The sequence below is a fragment of the Netta rufina genome (assembly GCF_964035555.1).
Source record: "Netta rufina genome assembly, chromosome: 3".
Classification (NCBI taxonomy): Eukaryota; Metazoa; Chordata; class Aves; order Anseriformes; family Anatidae; genus Netta; species Netta rufina.
The window spans coordinates 63369270-63387454 of record NC_140125.1 but is presented as its reverse complement, the minus strand read 5'-3'; the positions used below and the strand labels follow the sequence as shown (position 1 = coordinate 63387454).

At 38.0% G+C, this 18185-nt stretch overlaps 1 protein-coding gene across 2 annotated transcripts in view; it reads left to right on the top strand.

The window, feature by feature from the left end:
• Positions 1–18185, top strand: part of RNGTT (RNA guanylyltransferase and 5'-phosphatase) — a 179383-nt gene that overhangs the window by 87474 nt on the left and 73724 nt on the right. For both annotated transcript variants that reach the window (XM_084284969.1, XM_084284970.1), the window contains exon 12: positions 3842–3910. In XM_084284969.1, the coding sequence (XP_084141095.1) occupies positions 3842–3910 (69 nt within the window). The remainder of the gene's footprint in view (positions 1–3841; positions 3911–18185) is intronic.

Here is an 18185-nt window from a genome sequence, read left to right as displayed (position 1 = left end):
AGTTAAATTCATCAAGGCTTTGTAATTGAAACAGTGGTTTTGTTACACAAATCTTTAACTGGATTTCTTGTTCAGAGATCCTTTCTTCAGAGACTTCCATATGTAATAATAGAGATGAAATTTCTTTATCTTGTTAGTTAGCAAACAAAAAAAGAGCAAACATTCATTATATGAATAATTAATTCACATACATTTATATGTTTTATTGAATGCTTTTAAAACCCTGTACATTTGGAAACATTTGTGCCTCCCAACTTGGATGTAAAACTTCCTGGGATGTCTTCGATACATCGGGCAGCAATTAATTTTTACGTTAAGCTTGGAAAATCAAGGCCTCGTGAAAGGGGGTGCACTAAGCTGAGACTATTGAGGGCTAGTGAGGCAATTGTTATTGAAAAAAGAGCAGGTAATTCCAAAAAATAGAGAAGCTGGCAAACAAGATGAAACAAATTAATGTAAAATAAACCAGAAATAATATCCTGGTTTATAAGCGGAACAGTCCATCTCTTTCAGAGTAATGCAAGGAAAGAGCCATGGTAATTGTTTCCTCTCAGGTAAGGTAGTTATTAGTGCTGGTAACAACGGAATATTTCCCAGAGACTGTATAATATCTTTGAAAAAAAGTCTGCAGCATCTGTACAGGGATTTACTATTTATGAACCCACGTCTGCAGAACCTGACAGCTCTCAGGATGTGCCAATTATTTTGTAGTCCTGTGCTGAAGGCTGTAATCATGAGATGAAGTGATCCTCCTTGAAGTTGGGCTGCAACTTGCCTCAGTTAAGATGTTGGCTCTGTGAAGTTGGGCATGACAGGATGCTCGTGTCTGAAGGCACTTCAAATTCTGGTTAGCTGACAATTCAATTGCTGGTTTGGTTATGGATCTAACGTTCTTGAATAAGGTTTGTTCCCTTTCCCAGCCTGAACAGGTAGATGAGCACCAATGTGGAGATGGCTCTGAAAAACTGCTTCAGGACAGGTGCATGCAGAACTGCTGTAGCTTGACTGAAAGCTGAATGAAGCGTGTAGCAGGTCTGAGATTGAAAAAGCAAGGCAAATGGACATACATTTGTCTTGTGTTACAAAATGCAAAGTCATTTGTTTCTGTATCCCCAACAGTTTCACTAGGTGAATGAGAAGCGTCAGCCTCAGAATTACAGCAACACTGACTAAAAGCTACCAGGGCTGTGTGGAATTTGTATGCACCCAATTTTCCTCCTCTTCCTGCTGGAGGAGCCAAATGATTTCTTTATTGTTAATTACGGAGAGATCTCTAAAGCGCGATCCTTCAATTAGCCACTCCAGAAATGTTGCTGACTGATGGAGTGTTTTAGCAAAATCAGTGTCACAGGTTATCGGTGCTGCTGTTGGTGACGTATGGCTGCTCCTGACCTCTATGGCTCAAAAGCAAGGAGAAATCCTTTTCCTCGTGCAGCTCCAGTCGTTTCATGTGATTATACTCTTCTTTTTATCAGGTGCCTATTATTAGATATACAAACACTTTAAAATTAAAAAATGAGAATTGGAAGATTTTAAATAGCAAACTGTAGCAAGAATATATGCTTCATATATATCTATACCTACAGAAGCTGTGAGAAGTGAACAAAGGGTTTCACAGGTGGAAATACATGCCATGAGGCTACAGGGCAGAAGAATTGGCTTGCACGCATCATTTACCCATCTTTTATGAAATGACATTGAGATGCATTGCATTTTATCTGATCCCTGGCAGTCATCCCAGCCAGGCAGGTGTGCCATTTATCATGGTGCCGATTAAAAAGACTGTTCAACTTAATTAGAAATTTTAACGTGTGTGGAAAATTGAACATCATTTTTTAAAAGATAAACCATGTTATCTGCATTTTAAGTTCATAAACCTAAAAACCTTACATCAATTACGTTCCTGGTGTCAAAAATATTTGCTTATGTGTCAAACGTTCCTTTTCTGCTCATTCTCCTGTCATTTCAAACTTTCTGCAGTATTCAATAGATGTATATTCTGCTCTTCACAGATGAGCTCTAGTTTAATTCTGAAGAAAAAGTATGTGGGAAGAAGCTCCGATACAATTTCCATTCCCTTCCTTCCAATCTTTTCTAGTAATTTTTTTTTCTAGAATGTTATAATTGAAGTACTTGTAATCGACCTAATGAGAATGAACCCAGAATAACCGGGAGCACAAAGACATTTAATTATCTGTTCTGGCTTTAAAATCCTTTTGTCTTTGATGCATAATTGACACTTGAGGAGAGATGTCTTAATAGGATGACCGTGGAACTCCAAAATGAGGGAATGAGTTCAAGTCTCTAGGAAATCTGAAACTGGATGTCAAGTTGATGAGAAGGAATCCCTCACATTTTGTAATTCTTGTAGGGCTGGGAATAAAAAGGAATACCAGAAGGTATTTTTGAAATGTTAAATATAGATATTTTTTGAAATAGCTTTTTTTTCCTCCCATTTATGGATTTTGTAGAAGTGCTTTAATTCTCTATAACCTTGGTTAGGACAGAGTGGAGAGAGCTACAGGTGAAGGAGTGCTTGATAATAACTCCGTGTTTTACCTTAAAGAGTGGTAAACTCCAGATTAAAAGATTGTTTCTCTATTCTTAAGTTGTATTTTGGGAAGGACTAAATGATGAAGTTTATGTAAGCTCCAATGCTGAAATAGCCATCTCCTCAAATAGTTCTTCTAAGAAGTTATAAGGGTTTTTGCTTGCTGGTTTGGTTAGAGCCTGGGAAGAAGCTAGCTAGAAATGTACCTATTAAAAGGATAGTCATAGATAACTCGAAATTTGTATTTTATTTTTAGTCTTTTTTTTTTCCTACTTTGGAGAGAGGGTTTTTTTGGTGCTTGAATTTAATGAAATCTTTCCCATATGTCTTTGTAAATATCAAGTGTATTCTTATTACAGATTTCCCATTGGCTAGTAGATTTTGGAACTGCACCGTAACCTTGAAAGTTATCCCCAGAAGAATTAGCTTGTATAGACTTTTTTTTATAAATTATTATACTTTATATTTTTAAGTACTGTTTAAAATATGTGCCCATCAAGCTTTTGATTTATTAAGTGTTTAGCTGCACTGCTTTGACTTGTTCAACCTGCAGTAACACACAAATGTTAATTCTTGACTTCTTTCATGTTTTTGCCCTTTACTGAGGGCAGAGGTTGATACTTCATTTGAATAATTTAGGCAGTGGCTCTTTGACTGAAATTGGACTGTACAAAGGAAGTGGCAGAAAGCTAACAATCTAGGCTAAAACGTTGCTTTAAAAACTGCCTGTGGTTTTCAGATGCATTTGCTATGTTTTGTGACCACGTGGTGCCTTACATGTCAGAGTTTATCAGCCTAGAACTTTGACAGTTTCTTCATCTCTGCAGTAAAACAAACTGAAATTAGTAAGGAGGTATTTTGGCAATTGTCCCATTTTTTGCTGTTACTTGTCAGTTGTGGTTCTCACTAGTTACTCGTTTTTCCTTTGGCAGGTTGTAATTTGACATGGAAGTATATGATCCGTTTTCATAACTCTCGACTAGCTGGTTTCATTAGTTTCTTTAGGGAGATGGTTTTTTCTATGGCAAATGCATCTTGATGGATGTGTTCACCTCCGTATGAAATTTAGAGTCTTTCTGACTGTAAAATGGAATATGCTAGGTCTGTGTTGATTCAGGTGGTTGGTTTTACAGTATTGTATCAGTGGTAATGGGTTATTCCCCAGTTAAGCAGTATGCCAAAGGAGAATTTTGGACAATGCCCTGAAATGATCCACTTTGATATAAGATCTTGTGAGTGACATGTTTCTCTATGGGGAAAAAAAATGTATTTTTTTCTTCTCTTCTGCAGCTCCTGGAAGGAAGTTTTGCTAGAGAAGTTAGCCATGAAGTGGATGGACTGATATTTCAGCCTACAGGAGTAAGTAGTGTAATAATTGATTTTTCTCCCTACAGCCCCAAAGGAAATTCTCACCCTCACTCCCATCTCATCCTCTTATCTACTACCTAATCTTTGTTTTGGTTGGGATGACTTCTTGAATTTAGTTCAGATTTTTGAAGTTCCTTGGACTACTTAAATTCAGGTAATTGCAATTGCAGTTGTAGTATATGCGACTGTGGATTTATTTGTGGAAATAATTTTCAGGAGTCATCTTGTGGATTTCTTGTTCTTAATATGATGATTGTAGTATGATAAAGAAGGACTTTTTTCTGACTGCATGAGTTCTCAAATCAATGATTGAAAGACTCACAGTTCTTGCATTATTTTTCTTTCCAAGGATATTTCACACGTTTAAAATTTTAGTAACATTTATGATGCATGTTGTTTTTTAGTGCAATTAAAACATGATAGGGCAAGAGGGAATGGCCTCAAGTTGTGCCAGAGGAGGTTCAGGTTGGAAATTAGGAGACATTTCTTCTTACAAAGAGTAGACTAGGGAGGTGATGGGGTCACCATCCCTGGGGGTGTTCAAAGAAAGGCTCGACCTTGTGCTTCGGGACATGGTTTAGTGGGTGATATTGGTGGGAGGTTGAAGTTTGGACCAGATGATCTTGGAGGTCTTTTCCAACCGTAACGATTCTATGGTATGTACTTGAGCCAATATAAAGGTATGTGACTGCAGGGGGGGGGGGGGGGGGAAGTCACCACATTTCTGCAGACTAGAAAATAATAATGTAAATATGTAATTCTCAGGTAGGGAAACTGGCTTTAAAGGAATTCAGTAATGGGCCTCTTTTAGCCTACTAGCACTACTACTGATTTGGGTACAATGACGCACTGCAACATGTATTGTAGGTTGGTGGGTTGTGACTGTAACATCATCCAACGTTGATTTTTTTTCTTACCTTGCAAGATTAGGAATTGTATTTGATTTCAAATTTGACAGATAATTCTACCCTTAAAGTTACTTAAAGTTACTAAATACAAAGAAATTGTATTTAGTTTTCCAGCTAAAACATTTTCTGGCATACTTCCTATGTTGCAGATCTTAGTAAGGGTGATGACACTCTCATCTGGGAATAACATTAACCTCTGATCTTTATTGCAAGTTCTACATCAGCCAGCCACAAAACAAATGATTAACTAGACCATGTACTTTTTTTTTTATATAGCTATTTCAAATTCAAAGAAAATCTACTAGTGAAAAGCAAAATTATATATAGGAAGTCCTGATAACTTAGTTCATGTAATATTGTTAAAATCTAAAGCAATTGTAAAGGCTTCTCAGAACCACTTCTCTGAATATTAGAGTTTAAGCTATGGAGATTTACCATAGCTAAATTTGAAATTATCTTTTCTACTTGAAATGAAATTACTGCAGAATGTGTGTTTCTAATTTTTGCTGTTGCAGGAAATTAATATCTGATGTTTTGTATTTCTAGAACGTGTATTTTCTGATTTAGCATACTGAGAAATTTATAACCCAATAAAAACTCATTTTCTTGCATAAATGCTTTATAAAGGTTTTTCATCTTTAAAATATGGGTTATATTTGTTTAGTCCAATTTAATGCTCAAATTTCAGGATTATTTCAGGTTTTATGAAATAAAGTTCATTACATCTGTTATTAAACCAGTTTTCCTCGATGAAGCAGTATACCGTTTTCTCAGTTGTTTGTGTAGTTGAGAAAATATAAGTAATACATTCAGTGTAAAAGGAATGATTGTACACCTATTGGGAAATAAGTGCTAAAACTGTTTAATTAGAAAGGGTGAAGTTGATACAGATAGCTGATGCTGATTTTTTTTTAAATTTTGTTTTATGTAACAGGGAACAAATAGGCAACAACACAAAGGCCACAGAATATGATTCATAAGTAATCCCTTGAGAATGCTACCTGAGATCATTTTTCTTTTTGTATTGTAGTTGCAGTTGTGTGTGTGATGTATTACATCGTGTTTCAGAGAAAGGTACCTGTTATTGAGTGGGGTAGAGACAGAAATGGGGCTGACTTCAAGAGAAACAGGGAAGTTCATGGAAAATCTTTTGGGAGCTCCTGAAGTCTCCTGTGTGTATTGAGGAAGGAGAAAGCATAAGTCAACAACAGTTGGAGCAAGGTCACAACGGAGGATGAGGTAGCAGCAGAGAATGAAATGTGACCATTTACAGACAGGACAATTTGTGGGGAAAAACACTTTCCATGCTTCTAGTAGTTAGACGAGAATGCAGGAGTTAACTCATTATTTAATATAAAGGATGTTGAAGTCATTAGTTCAGTCTGTTTGGAAGCCTTTTTCTGTGTTTAGTCAGAGAAGTTTCTCTTCATCTCTGGTCTCAGATACAGCCATCCAGACCTGAGTATATGGGTATATTCTCCACTAGCTATAGGCAACACTGGTATCAGAAGTAGAAACAGATGGAGAAGGAATATTTTGGTTGCTTTGAAGTTTTGGTTTAATTATGTCATAAAAGAAACATCAAAATACCTGAAATTACTTGTGAATAGGAATAAGTTCTGCAGCCTGTAAAATCTGTGGGTTTTCTCATTTTTCTTTTGGATTTGAAGAGATTCATCATCAAAGTGGCTGGGAATTAGTTCGGCTCTGAGAAATGTTCACGCTTTGGTGAAAGGGGATTCGTGAAAAGGTTTAACTGCCGAATTTATGGTTTTTGTTAGGTATGATAGGGTTTTTCTTCTGGCATTTTTTTTGTTTAAACTCTTATTATGAATAGCAAGCTTCTCCTGCTGAAGCAGAAATTGTTTTGCACTGTGACTGGTGACAGTAGAAACACCATTAAGGAGTAAGGAGGTTGTTTCCTGTCTGTGCAGCTTAATTTGTTTTGCAGGATCATGCTAGCTGTGCATTATTGTCCCTAATTAATTCACCAGCTACCTGAGTTGTTATTTATACTGCGTATTACCCAGGCTGTGCTAAGTGCTTTAGTTTCATGATTACAATTAAAGGGCAGTGACTGAACCCTCCTTTCTGCTTCCCTTCTTCCCCCTTTCCAGAAGCTAAAAGCTTTCACAGATCATGAGAAGAACATGGTCAGTGGAAGTGATGGAGGGTTTTTGTTTTGTTTGATAATTTAAGACTGCTCTGTAGGTGATTTGATGTGATGTGTGCTTCACAGTAACCCTGCACACCCCTGCCATACCAACCATTCTCTAACAACTCCACGGTGAGAGACAAATACCAGACAATGCTTTCTTACTATTGTTTCTCTTCTTCCCTTTGTACTCTTTTCCTATCCTTTGTTTCCTTTCCATGCATCCTCTCTACCCAGTAGCCTTTTTATCCACATTCCTTTATGGTTTCCCTTTCACGTCATTTCTCCCTAATGCTCCTTTTCTCCGCATCATTTTCTCTCCATTTAAGATGCTCCTGATATAGCTCCCATATGGTTAAGTCAGCTCCATTCCATCTGATCAGCTTTCTGATCCCTCTACACGTAACAGGTTTGCAGAGCAGGGACTGGAGCTAAGTGCTAATTAGGAGGAGTGAAACAGGCCAGCAAGAAACTTCATGGACAGGTACGTCGCCCTGTGGTTGTGCCCCAGACAAAGAGCAAATTAGTTGGCAGGCAGAAGCCAAACACCTTATTCACAGGCTCTGAATTGTTGCAGGAAGACTGGAAGCTTTCGACCATTTTTTCTGAAAGGCTCCTTAGAAACAGGGATCAGCACTGTCCATTTGTTTTTGCCAAACGGTGTGTTTTTAATGGAAATCTCAAAAAATGGCCTCTTATCTTCTGATGGCAGAATTAGCTCAGACCTGTGCCCACTCATCAGTGAAATTACTTGTGTTATCTGCCTTGTAAATCATACCCTCGCTAGCTATCTGCCTGTGACTATCTAATTTTTCTGCTAGGAATCTCTTAACAGCTGATGTTCTTGCTGGCTACAACTATTGTTATTTTACCTTGCTTGGGAAAAGGATGGAGGGAATAATTTTTATTATTTCAGGAGCCTAAAAAGAGGCTTGTGGGCCATCAGTTAGGAAGGCTTAAGGACACTTTGAGGATTTGTGGAAAACTTGTATCAGAATTTACTCTCTTCTTTCTAATCTTTTTGTCTCATGAGCTCTGTGATGATTTTGGCTTTTGGTTCAGGATTAATTCTGTTTGATACTTCTCTGTGCTCTTATTTTGGATGAGGCAAAACATCCAGTTGTGTGGGCTTGGGGTTTTTCCAGAGAAAGGAGAAAGACAGCCACCGAGCTCTGTTCTAAGATAAATGTTATTTTAAAGAACGGCTGAATTATTTAACTCAAAACTCTCAATATTGAATGCTAACAAAAAGCTTAGCCTTTAAAATGAAAGGAGAATAATGAACAGGTCTTTATTACTGACTAACATTGCATGAGTTTTTAATACATCTTCCTTGCCATCCTTTGGCAGACTTAGTGGTGGTCTGAAATGCTTGGTTGCCTGACAATTATTTCTCCTATTATGATTGTGTATTAGGCTGTGTTATCCTTTTCTGTCATTGAAAAGTTTACCCCCAGATCTCTGAAGTTAACACTGAATAAAATATCTGCTAAAGACACCACCAAATGAAATATCTCCAAAAGGCACGTTTTCTTTCCTTAAACAGTGCCGTGTATTATCCTATATAATTGGTAAGCCTTTCCTTCCACAGTATGTTTTGCTGGATCATTTGTAATATACACTAAGCCAGGTCTTGGCCTGTTTTTGAAACCTAAACATCATGTCTGTGGGTGATAGGGCATCAGTTGTTGTGCAATATTTTTACTGCAACAGCAAATAATGGCTTCAGATAGGCCCAGTGGTAGTGTTAGTACTGAAGATGATACAGAAAGGCTTATGGAACAATCATATCATAACCTAATTTTTTGCTTCTAACAAGTATACAATTTTCTGGATTTAGCTTTCTAATTTTGTAGTGATTTCTTGCATTTATTTATTTATTTATTCCGTCGAGTTTGTAGCATAAAGGAAGAGAATCAGGCGAAGATTGTGTTCATCAATCTTTGTGTTGACCCATACTACTAAAACCTTTTGTGTCTCTTTGCAATGACTCATTACTAAATGTGATTTCCTCTGTAGCAGGAATGTTCATGACTGAATCTGTTCGTAGTCAGGGGTTGCTGTTGTCATGTCAGCCTGCACTTTTCGTGCTGCTGCAGGTTTTCCTTTAGCAGAGAACTTGCTGTCAATCTCCTGAAATGCCACTGAGCTTTACAACTCTTTTCTGCCTATGAATAGTTGTTATATTCAATTGCCATGGCAATGTTCCTCGCAGTTCGTCTCTTTAAATTGCTAGTCAGACCTCAAATATACCATCGTATCATATGCTTTATGAACATACTAAAACCTATTAGCAACACACGGTGTTTTGTAGAGCTTTTGTCTGTGACTATACAAGCAATTTTTTTTATATACCAATTCAAGTTTGGCTTTGCTATCTTGAGGTGATTTCTTTTACACCTTTTTTGGAAATTAGAAACCTCAGAAAATGAAGCGACACTAACAACAGAAACGTGAACTTAAATAGCAATGAGTAGCATCTAGTTAAACTCATTAGACTTCATGTAATTGAGTTGTTAGACTCGAGATGAAAGTGCCGTGATTTGCAAACCTAGTAAACTTTTATGATTTCCACTTACTTTCCAAGAATCTGAGATAATTGGCTCCTTGGGATCGTGTCTTATGGATACAAAATCCTAGCATCCGCACTTGTCAGAAGATGGCCAGAAAGGGGGAGAAGTTATGAGTCATTTTTAGCTCTGAATTTAATAAGGAAATGATGTAGCAGAGTTCTCCTTGCTTAAATTTCTGTTGTTGTTCCTCTGTTACATTTAGAGAAGCAAATGTTTATGCTGTTTGCCCAAATTGTTTAACCTGACTTCCCTCATATGTCTGAGTAGATGTCAGTGCTTTAAGTCTGATTAGCTAAGGAAAGCACTAGCTCTATTCTGTAAGTTATCTCATTTGTTTGCTTGTGACCTATGCCACCTGAAATTCTCTGATTTCTCAAGCAATGAATCACGTTTATAGTAGCAATCTAAATAGGTTCTTCAATTTCTGTTGTGCGGTTTAATCATTGTGCCTGTCAATGGCATTCGGCAGGAAAGGTCTATTTCTCGTATTTTATGATCTGTGTGCTAATTATCCTCAGCATTGCCAATTGCCTTTAATATGGTGGTGTCTGTATACGTTTCATCTGAGAGATTCTCTGAAAAAACATGTTTTTCTGGGTGCTGCTGTTTTAAATGTTGGGAAAACAAAGATGTACATGTATTTTGTGTTAGGATAAGCAGAATCATTATTTGCAAGGGCTTTCAAGTATGATTTTTTACATATCTTCTTTGTCTCAAAGTCCTTCTAAAGAGCTGCTTGAGTGCACTTGCTGTGATGCTCACAACCGTCAGATTGCACATACTTGCTAGCTAAAAAAAATACATGTTAGGGATATGTACTGTAAAAGTGATATTCAGGTGAGAATACCAAAACAATTGTTCAGTCTTTACAAAACGTGTATGCTTTTGAGAGAATAAGCCTGTATTCCTCAAACTGTTAACTTACATCTGTGGTGGATCAGCTCTGCAAAACAAAATCCAATTTTGTGACTGGATAGGAAAGTCTAGGAGAGGTTCTGCTTTGAGTCAGTGAGAACTCTTTACTAGATTAGAGCTGTCTATTCAGCTCTTGATCCTTAACATAGGCTGCCATTAGCCATCAGTTGTTTCCTGGGCAGTGCTCCCACTCATTCTGAATCTTACAGCAGTCTTACCACCGCTGAGAAGTTGGTAGAGCAGCAGTGACTTGGAAACTGAAAGGTAGAGTGGAAGGGAACTTAAAAAAAAAAAAAAAAAGTCACTTTTCGTTATATAGTTATATAGAAGAATAGTTATATAACTACTTTGTAGTTATATAACTGTTATATAGCTTTAACTATATGGAATAGTTATCCATAAACAGAATTCCTCATATACTCTCAAAAAGCCTCATCTATACGCTTTTCAAACTGAAAGATTTAGGAAAGAAAATACCTGAAAGTGCTACCTTGTTGGGATTTTCTCCCCAAACTTTCACCTGTGCATGCCAAGACAAGACAGCCAACAGGCCTCTTCAATTTTGATGAAGATCCTTCATGAAATGCTCTTATTTTTTCTTACTCAGGGGCATAGCAGTAAAGTAAAAATTGTGGTTTGTATCAGGATAAAGCAGAATATTTAAGTAGATCCTCATCCTGCTGTTGTAGTGTAAGTAGCATCCCGATATATGAGGAAGATGATGTGTGTACCTGAGATTTGTGCAAGCAGGGTTGCTTTCAGAGGAATATTGGCACTTGCATTTCGGCATATGGATGGTCAAAACGCTTAATGTAAAGATACTTCCTTTAATTTAAAGTAGAACACTATTTTATGTTACTCGTAATTTGAAATGTATACTCTATCACTATGAATAGTAAATTTGAGAATGGAGGCTCAATATCACAAATGGGTAACTGAATTTTTGCAAATAGCAAAATATACCTTTTGTTTTAGATGCTAACACGTATTATCAGATAAATCATGGAATGCAGCTGTGTATATTTGCTAACATTTTAAAATTAAATACACTTAGCTATCTAACAACAGTGTCCTGTGCAGAACGCACTACGCTCCTCAAGGCTCACGGTGTGCTCTGCCAGGCTCATAGGTGCCTGCTGAATTACACTGTGTGTTGAGGAGGTACAGCAGGACACTATTGTGATAATTTGATCTCATTTTGGCTTCTGGTAACTTTTGGTTTCATTTGCAATTGCATTCATCAGCTCTCCTAGTCTTTGACGTTTCCAAAATAGTAAAAGAGCTCCATTAAAATGGAGCAATTAAAAATGCAAGTTTAATATGAAAGCTGTCAATTGTTTTTTTAAGACAAGTCCATTCTCTTCCACTGCCATGCGTGCTGAATAATTTAGATGTGTTTGCATCATGCAGGTTACGCTCCTCTAAGTACAGAGCTGGAAGGGCAGTGCTGGGCATCGTGCCATAATTGGTACGAGTCAGAGATAGGAAACCAATGCAAACTGCTTCCGTAATTACTGCAGATAATCAGACAACAAAATCTTATTTTCTCTTAGTGCTGCCAGTTGTCTTTGTGAAATAAAACTCTCTTCTTTTCCGTGTTACTCTAGAAGCTTTCCACCAAGACTGAGGGATGTGCAACTGCAGTGTGTCTGCTGGTTCCTTCTGCAAGGGGAAAATGAGTAAAAGGCCTAGCTGCAACCATCCCAGCCCTCAGCAATGCAGATGTTCTGTGTACTTTGAATCGTTCATTAAAGAAACACTTAATACACTTGTAAAACATCGTCTGAAAGTTTTGACGAGCTTGAACTGACAACCAGTAGGTTGTTTGTTTCCAAACAAAGATTGCTGGAAATCCCAAGATCATCTTGTATGTGTATATTCATCCAACCACTGAAACAAGACGTGAATTTTATGCAAAATGGGGTTCTCTAGAGAGAACTATTAGCTTGTGAGAGCAATTAAAATGTGTGTCTTAGGGACTTGTCAGACTGTGAATTGATGTTGCCATTGTTACGTGAAAATATGGCTCATTCTGCTAGCAATGAGGAGATAAAACAACAGGAGAATAAAAAGATAGCCTTAATAAAAAGTAGTTTTAGAAATGCTTCATTGTTTGGCATCTGTAAATTGATCACAAGATCCAGTGCTCATAAGATGAGTTGAAAGTAGTTGTAAAAGGTTTACTATTCAGTTAACAAAACGAAGCCCTCAGGGTTGTGTCTTTTTTTTGTCCTGGTGTATATAACATGCAAAGTTCAAAATTTCTCTCTAAATTTGTTTTAGAAGATATCTGATGCATTCTGTAGTGAGCAAAGGCGAGGGGGAAAAAATTAAGGTTTAGTTGGAGAAAAGAATGGCAGAGGTCAGGTTTTGCTAGTTTTCAGGCAGTAAATTCCTATGCAAGTCTTAGCATCATCTGAATTAGCTAGTAAGTGAATTGAGGTTTGTTTGGTGTTTTTATGTTACGGCTTGCGTGTTATTTACAGAGTATAAAAAAGTATTACTTTTAGATAATACAGATTTTTCTGTTAGACAAATATTTAGGTGTGCAGTGAACCACACCAGGTATATCCTTTTCATAAAACCTTCAAGACTTTTTTCCAGACCATCAGCATAGTTTTGGGAGAATGTTTTGTTTTTGAGGGGACCATCAGCAACACTTTCAAATGCAGAGCGCAGTACTATTTCCATATAGTAAAACCATAGAAAATACTTCTTGCTCCTCTTGGTTAGGCATGCAAACAGAACTGAGTATTTTCTATGTAACTTTTCAGATGAGAGTTACCAATATAGTTTCTTTCGCATTTTCAGAGTAATACGATCATGATGTTTTCCTCACTCTTAGAGGTTTTGATTTAAACTTTACATTTCATTAAAATACTTCAACCAGAAAAGGACGTGAATTTACTTTTCATAACTTGCACATGGACCAGAACAACCAGGTAGGCTATTTTTTGTGAATATTTGTTCGCATTTCAAGACTTCTGCAAGATAAGCTACATTTCCTATTGCTGTGTGTGCTTATATAAAACCTAGTATTTTACTTGCAAATATATTCTAGGGATTGTATTTATTTCACACGCTTGTACTGCTGACCCTTTCCAGTTTCTTGAATGGCCGGGCAGGTAACACTATCCGAGTTGCATCCAGTATCAATCAGAGAAGTGAAACTTGCAATATTGCTAATCAGATTGGAAAACATACTCGGCAAGCATTGTTGTAGAATAAGTTTGGGTAGTGGTTTTTGTCAGAGTCATCAGCTGCATACAGATACTTCCCGAAGTGGACCTAATTTGTCAGATAAATTACTCATCGGAAGTCATCCACGTGGCTCTGTTTGCTGTGCCCATCTCTGGAGAGCAGCTACCGTGCTCCTAAAGAGTCTTCAGCTGGCTTTGAGAGTTTGGGTTGGTTGCTAAAAATTTCAACTTCTCTATAAGGGCAGGTAACAAGGATTACTTAACTGCAATTATGGGTTGTACCTTTTTATACTATAGCTCCTGCTGTGTTTCCTGCAAGATGCTCACGCATCTGACAGTAGTTGCATGAGTCAGATGGCGTGATGGGAAACATCTGTAATATAATTGTTCTTTACATAGCCATCAGCCTCTTGTTTTTTCTCAAAGACTTGCTCAGACTTGCTTTAATACAGTTAATCAGTTTGCCCCTACGCTTATGTTCTGCTTCGGCTTTAATATTGCATGCTTATGAACTATTCATGTTTTTATTAAAGCTTTATTGTGGCTGGACGTATGGGATGTTATGGAAATACACTGAAATGAAACATGGAACTAAGCTGGTTCCTTGTCTTGGAGGATGTAGAAATCAGAGTGGCTAGCTGCCATACCAGGGATGGTGTTACCATGGCGAGAGCTCTTGTTTCCATGACATTTGCTTGCTTATTTTGCTAGGCCTTCAAGAAAAAGTCGAGTTTTGTCCTCTGTCAAATTTGGTGGTGGTTATTTCATTACTTTCAAAGCCCTTCAGTGTCTCCCTGCAAAAATGTATTAATTAATTCCTTAGGAATATCGATGGTGACTGGACTGACCAGGGGAAAAATAAAAAATACAAAAATTAAAAAAACAAAAACAAAGTGGACGAAAAGTTCTTAAAACTTTTAGCATTTTAGCATCTTTATTGTTAACTAACTTAGATATTCCATCTCAATTTTAACTGGATTTAATGTGCTCTGCTTAGATACATTTTGGTTAATTAAAGAAAATCCATAGCTAGTTAAGAAGTAAAGGGAAAATTTACTGGTTTTAGAAAAAAGATGGTTTAGCTGTTTAGCTAATGGCTTTATTTTGTGAGGTCTGCATGGTACTGGAACTCAGGATAGCAGTAAAACTGTAAATTAACTCATGTTGTTGTTCAGTTATTGGCTAAGGGGTAAATTTAAAAAAAAAAAACAAACAAACAAACAACAACAAAAAAAAAAAAACAACAAAAAACTCTTTTCTTAGAATGGGGGGATAAAAAAAGTGCTTTTCTTACTGTTTTTTCCCAGAACAGTAATTATGGCAGTATCATGGTAACCTACTGGCAGCTTTTGCGTTACCCTATTGAAACTTTCTGATTGCAGTCCCATACATAGTTAAAAGCACAGGAGTGCACACACGGCCGTGCAGGTGGGAATAATTCCCAGGCACGTGAACGCAGGGAGCCTGGCAGTGGTTTTGCTTGCTGAACACTGCTGCACCCCCTGCTCTCTCCTGTACAAAGGGAGCTGGGGAGGAGGGATGCAGTTAAACCCTATTCAGTATTCTTTTGCCACCCCGGCACAAAATTGCTTGTCCTCTGTTCCTAATGAACTGTTGACTGTTTTTTCCCTTCGTATACCACGCTTCTGTGCTAGTCAGTTCTCAGCATCCCAGAGGTTTTATTAATGGTCTTTTTCACTGGTTGCAAGTGGGAGTCGCAAACTTTGATCCGTTGTGAGCTTGTGATACTTGGAGCAAATTATTTTTTGGTATGTCTGTTTGCCACAGTTATAAACAAGTGTCAACGCTTAAGCTGATATCCCTCCTGAAACCCATTTTTTTCAGAGGTTTCATGTTTTGGAAACACAAATTTATATGCAAGCAAGGGAGAACTAATCTCGCTAGCCTAAAAATCTAGGAATTGTCTGTCTAAAGCAACGAAAGCTTTGGTCCACCTATACTGGTATTCTGGTAAATGAGGGATGGTACGTCACCTAATGCCCTTTCTCAGCTTTGATCACAATTCTTGTAATAGTGTTTTGTTTATTTTTTAAGCCAAGGTGTCTTTGGTTTCCACTTAAATAGAAATTGCAGACCTTTTTGCCAAAACCTTGACCACTGGCTCAGTGTCTACTAGTTATATGATTCGGGTTCTTCACCCTGAATTCAGAATTATTGCATTTAAAGAAAAAAAACTTACTGAACGCTTTGGTCTATGAAAGTCACGTTCTCCTTCTGTCGAGGAGGAGAGTGTACATCTGTACACGGCAGAAAGTTTTCTTGTGAGACAGCTCATAAAATGAGCAGGAACTTGCTGTTCCTGGTGTCAACAGAGGTGTAGCTCGACGTGAGCCTCTAATCCTTCTTGGGACCCTGCTGGGTCCGTGGCAGGTAGATTTGTTCGCTCCGCTGCCATCTCTGTACCTTTCCTCTCTCACTCTATTAGAACCCTTCTGAAGGATGCTATTGAAGTTGTTTTGCAAATGCGATGCTCTTTCACAGAAGTGGGGTTTATTGGCTCACAGCTCGCACCAGCATGCTCATTACTATCTCTGTGTATTTTGGTAGCATTTGCATTGGAAAGATGCTGGTGACAGGTACTCCTTAATGATAAACTCGCTTGATCTTGGGGGTGACAGGGGATTTGTAAAATATGTTCCAAACGTTATCACAGATTCCTGCTTGATTTAGTGATGTGTTTTTTTCTGCACCATTCTCAGTTGTGACAGAGCTACTCAGCTCGATGTTCCAGCGATTCTGAAGGGCTCAGTCTTCTTATGATAGTAGCAAAAAGGATGCAGGGGAAAATGAGTAAATGGAAAAACCTCTTAGAGGGATATCAGATACGAAGAAAGCTGCCTGTAAAGTGTCTCAGGTGTGTCTGCTTCTCCCAGAACTTCATTGAACTTTCAGTGCTCACTTGATGGATGTAAGTGAATCGGCCCTGTGAAGATAGTTCTCTTGCTTAAGAAACAGAATTTTGTCTTTTAAGTACATTATCGCTGCTTCTGTTCCCCCATCACCACTTGTAGCAGGTTTAAAACTGCTAACCTTGTTCCCATGTATGAGTACCACCGCTTTAACGTGAGGATGTCGCTCTTTAAGGACAGCAACTAACCTTTGGAGTAACCGAAGTTCTCCGAGTGGCTTCTTTTAATACAACCTAAACTTCTTCTCCCTTTACTTGCAACGCTCAGGAAACAGCTATCCTGTGCAGTTCTTGGCGCTTAACCAGAGCCACTGACTTGCTTGTTCCTAAGCCAAAACTGCAAGGATTAATTTCTCACCAAGAGCAGGCAGGTCTCTGCCGTTTTCTCCTTCAGCATGCTGTTTCTTCCCCCTACAGGAGGATTTTTCGCTCCTCATTATCCAAATTACTCTCCTCAAAACGCAGCTTTTAATTGTACTCGTCTTGTGGCAGAACACTTGAAAGAAAAAATACATGCTGGTTTTTTCAGGGTACGCTTTTTTTTTCTTTGTTTTTTCAACTCCAGGCACATCAGCTTGCTGCTAGCAAAGCCGAAGGACTGCGAGGCGCATGCTGAGCTCCACCGGTTGGGTTCACTTTCTTGGTCTTGAGAAAATTTGTATGAATGTTTCCTTGTGAAACTAAGGATGCGAAGTATGTTTTGTGCTATTTTAATCTACATACGTAATGATGAATTTAATATAGTTAAAATTCATCCTTTTATCATTAATGTATTTGAATGCATAGTTTAAAAGGCTACTTTCTGTTGTTTCTTTCAAAATACTGCAGGATTCAGTGTTCGAAGAAAGACTCATAAATATTTAATTCAAGGAGATTTGTAGCCCTCTAAAATGTAATAAGCTAGCCCTTAATGACAATTTTGTGTAACATACATTTGGCAACATGTACAAAAATCCTGCTGGCAATTCTGTGTATCATCTTTCATGCGTATCTGTTCAGCTCTGGGGGCTTTTTAGCTGTGGAATTAAAAAGAGAAATTAGACTACGTCTGAGACCAGCATGCTGCGATCCCTTAGTTTGTACTCGTGCGTTTCTCCTTATGTTCAGATTAGCTCACTGTCTGCCTCTTGATGTAAGGCTTGTTTCTGCTTCTCCAAGATTGACGTTCCTGAAGCAGGAATATATTTTTGCATCTTTCTATGGAGCAGTGGTAGTTTTCATTAATCTTCATGAGCTCTCAGGTGATTTGTGGCAACGCCCGTTCCTGGTATAGCCATTCCTATTGTGGCTTGAGAAAAATGTCAACACAACCCATGGTCGGATGAAGCCTTAAATTCACAGGTCGTAGCTGCTACAAATGTGGTCTTTAATACCCATAAATTATCCAACTTACAAATCAGGTTATCGCGGTGAGTCAGCCGGGAGCACTGCTGCTTATTTCATGGAGCTTCTTTTGTTGGAAGAAGGATGCTTTTGTTGTAAGGCGTCAAGCAGGGAACGCTTCCTGCTGATCCAATCTAACTTTAGTGAGGTTTCTGGGAGCCTTTGATCACAAACTAACCATCCACAAAGAAATAAGTTCCTCT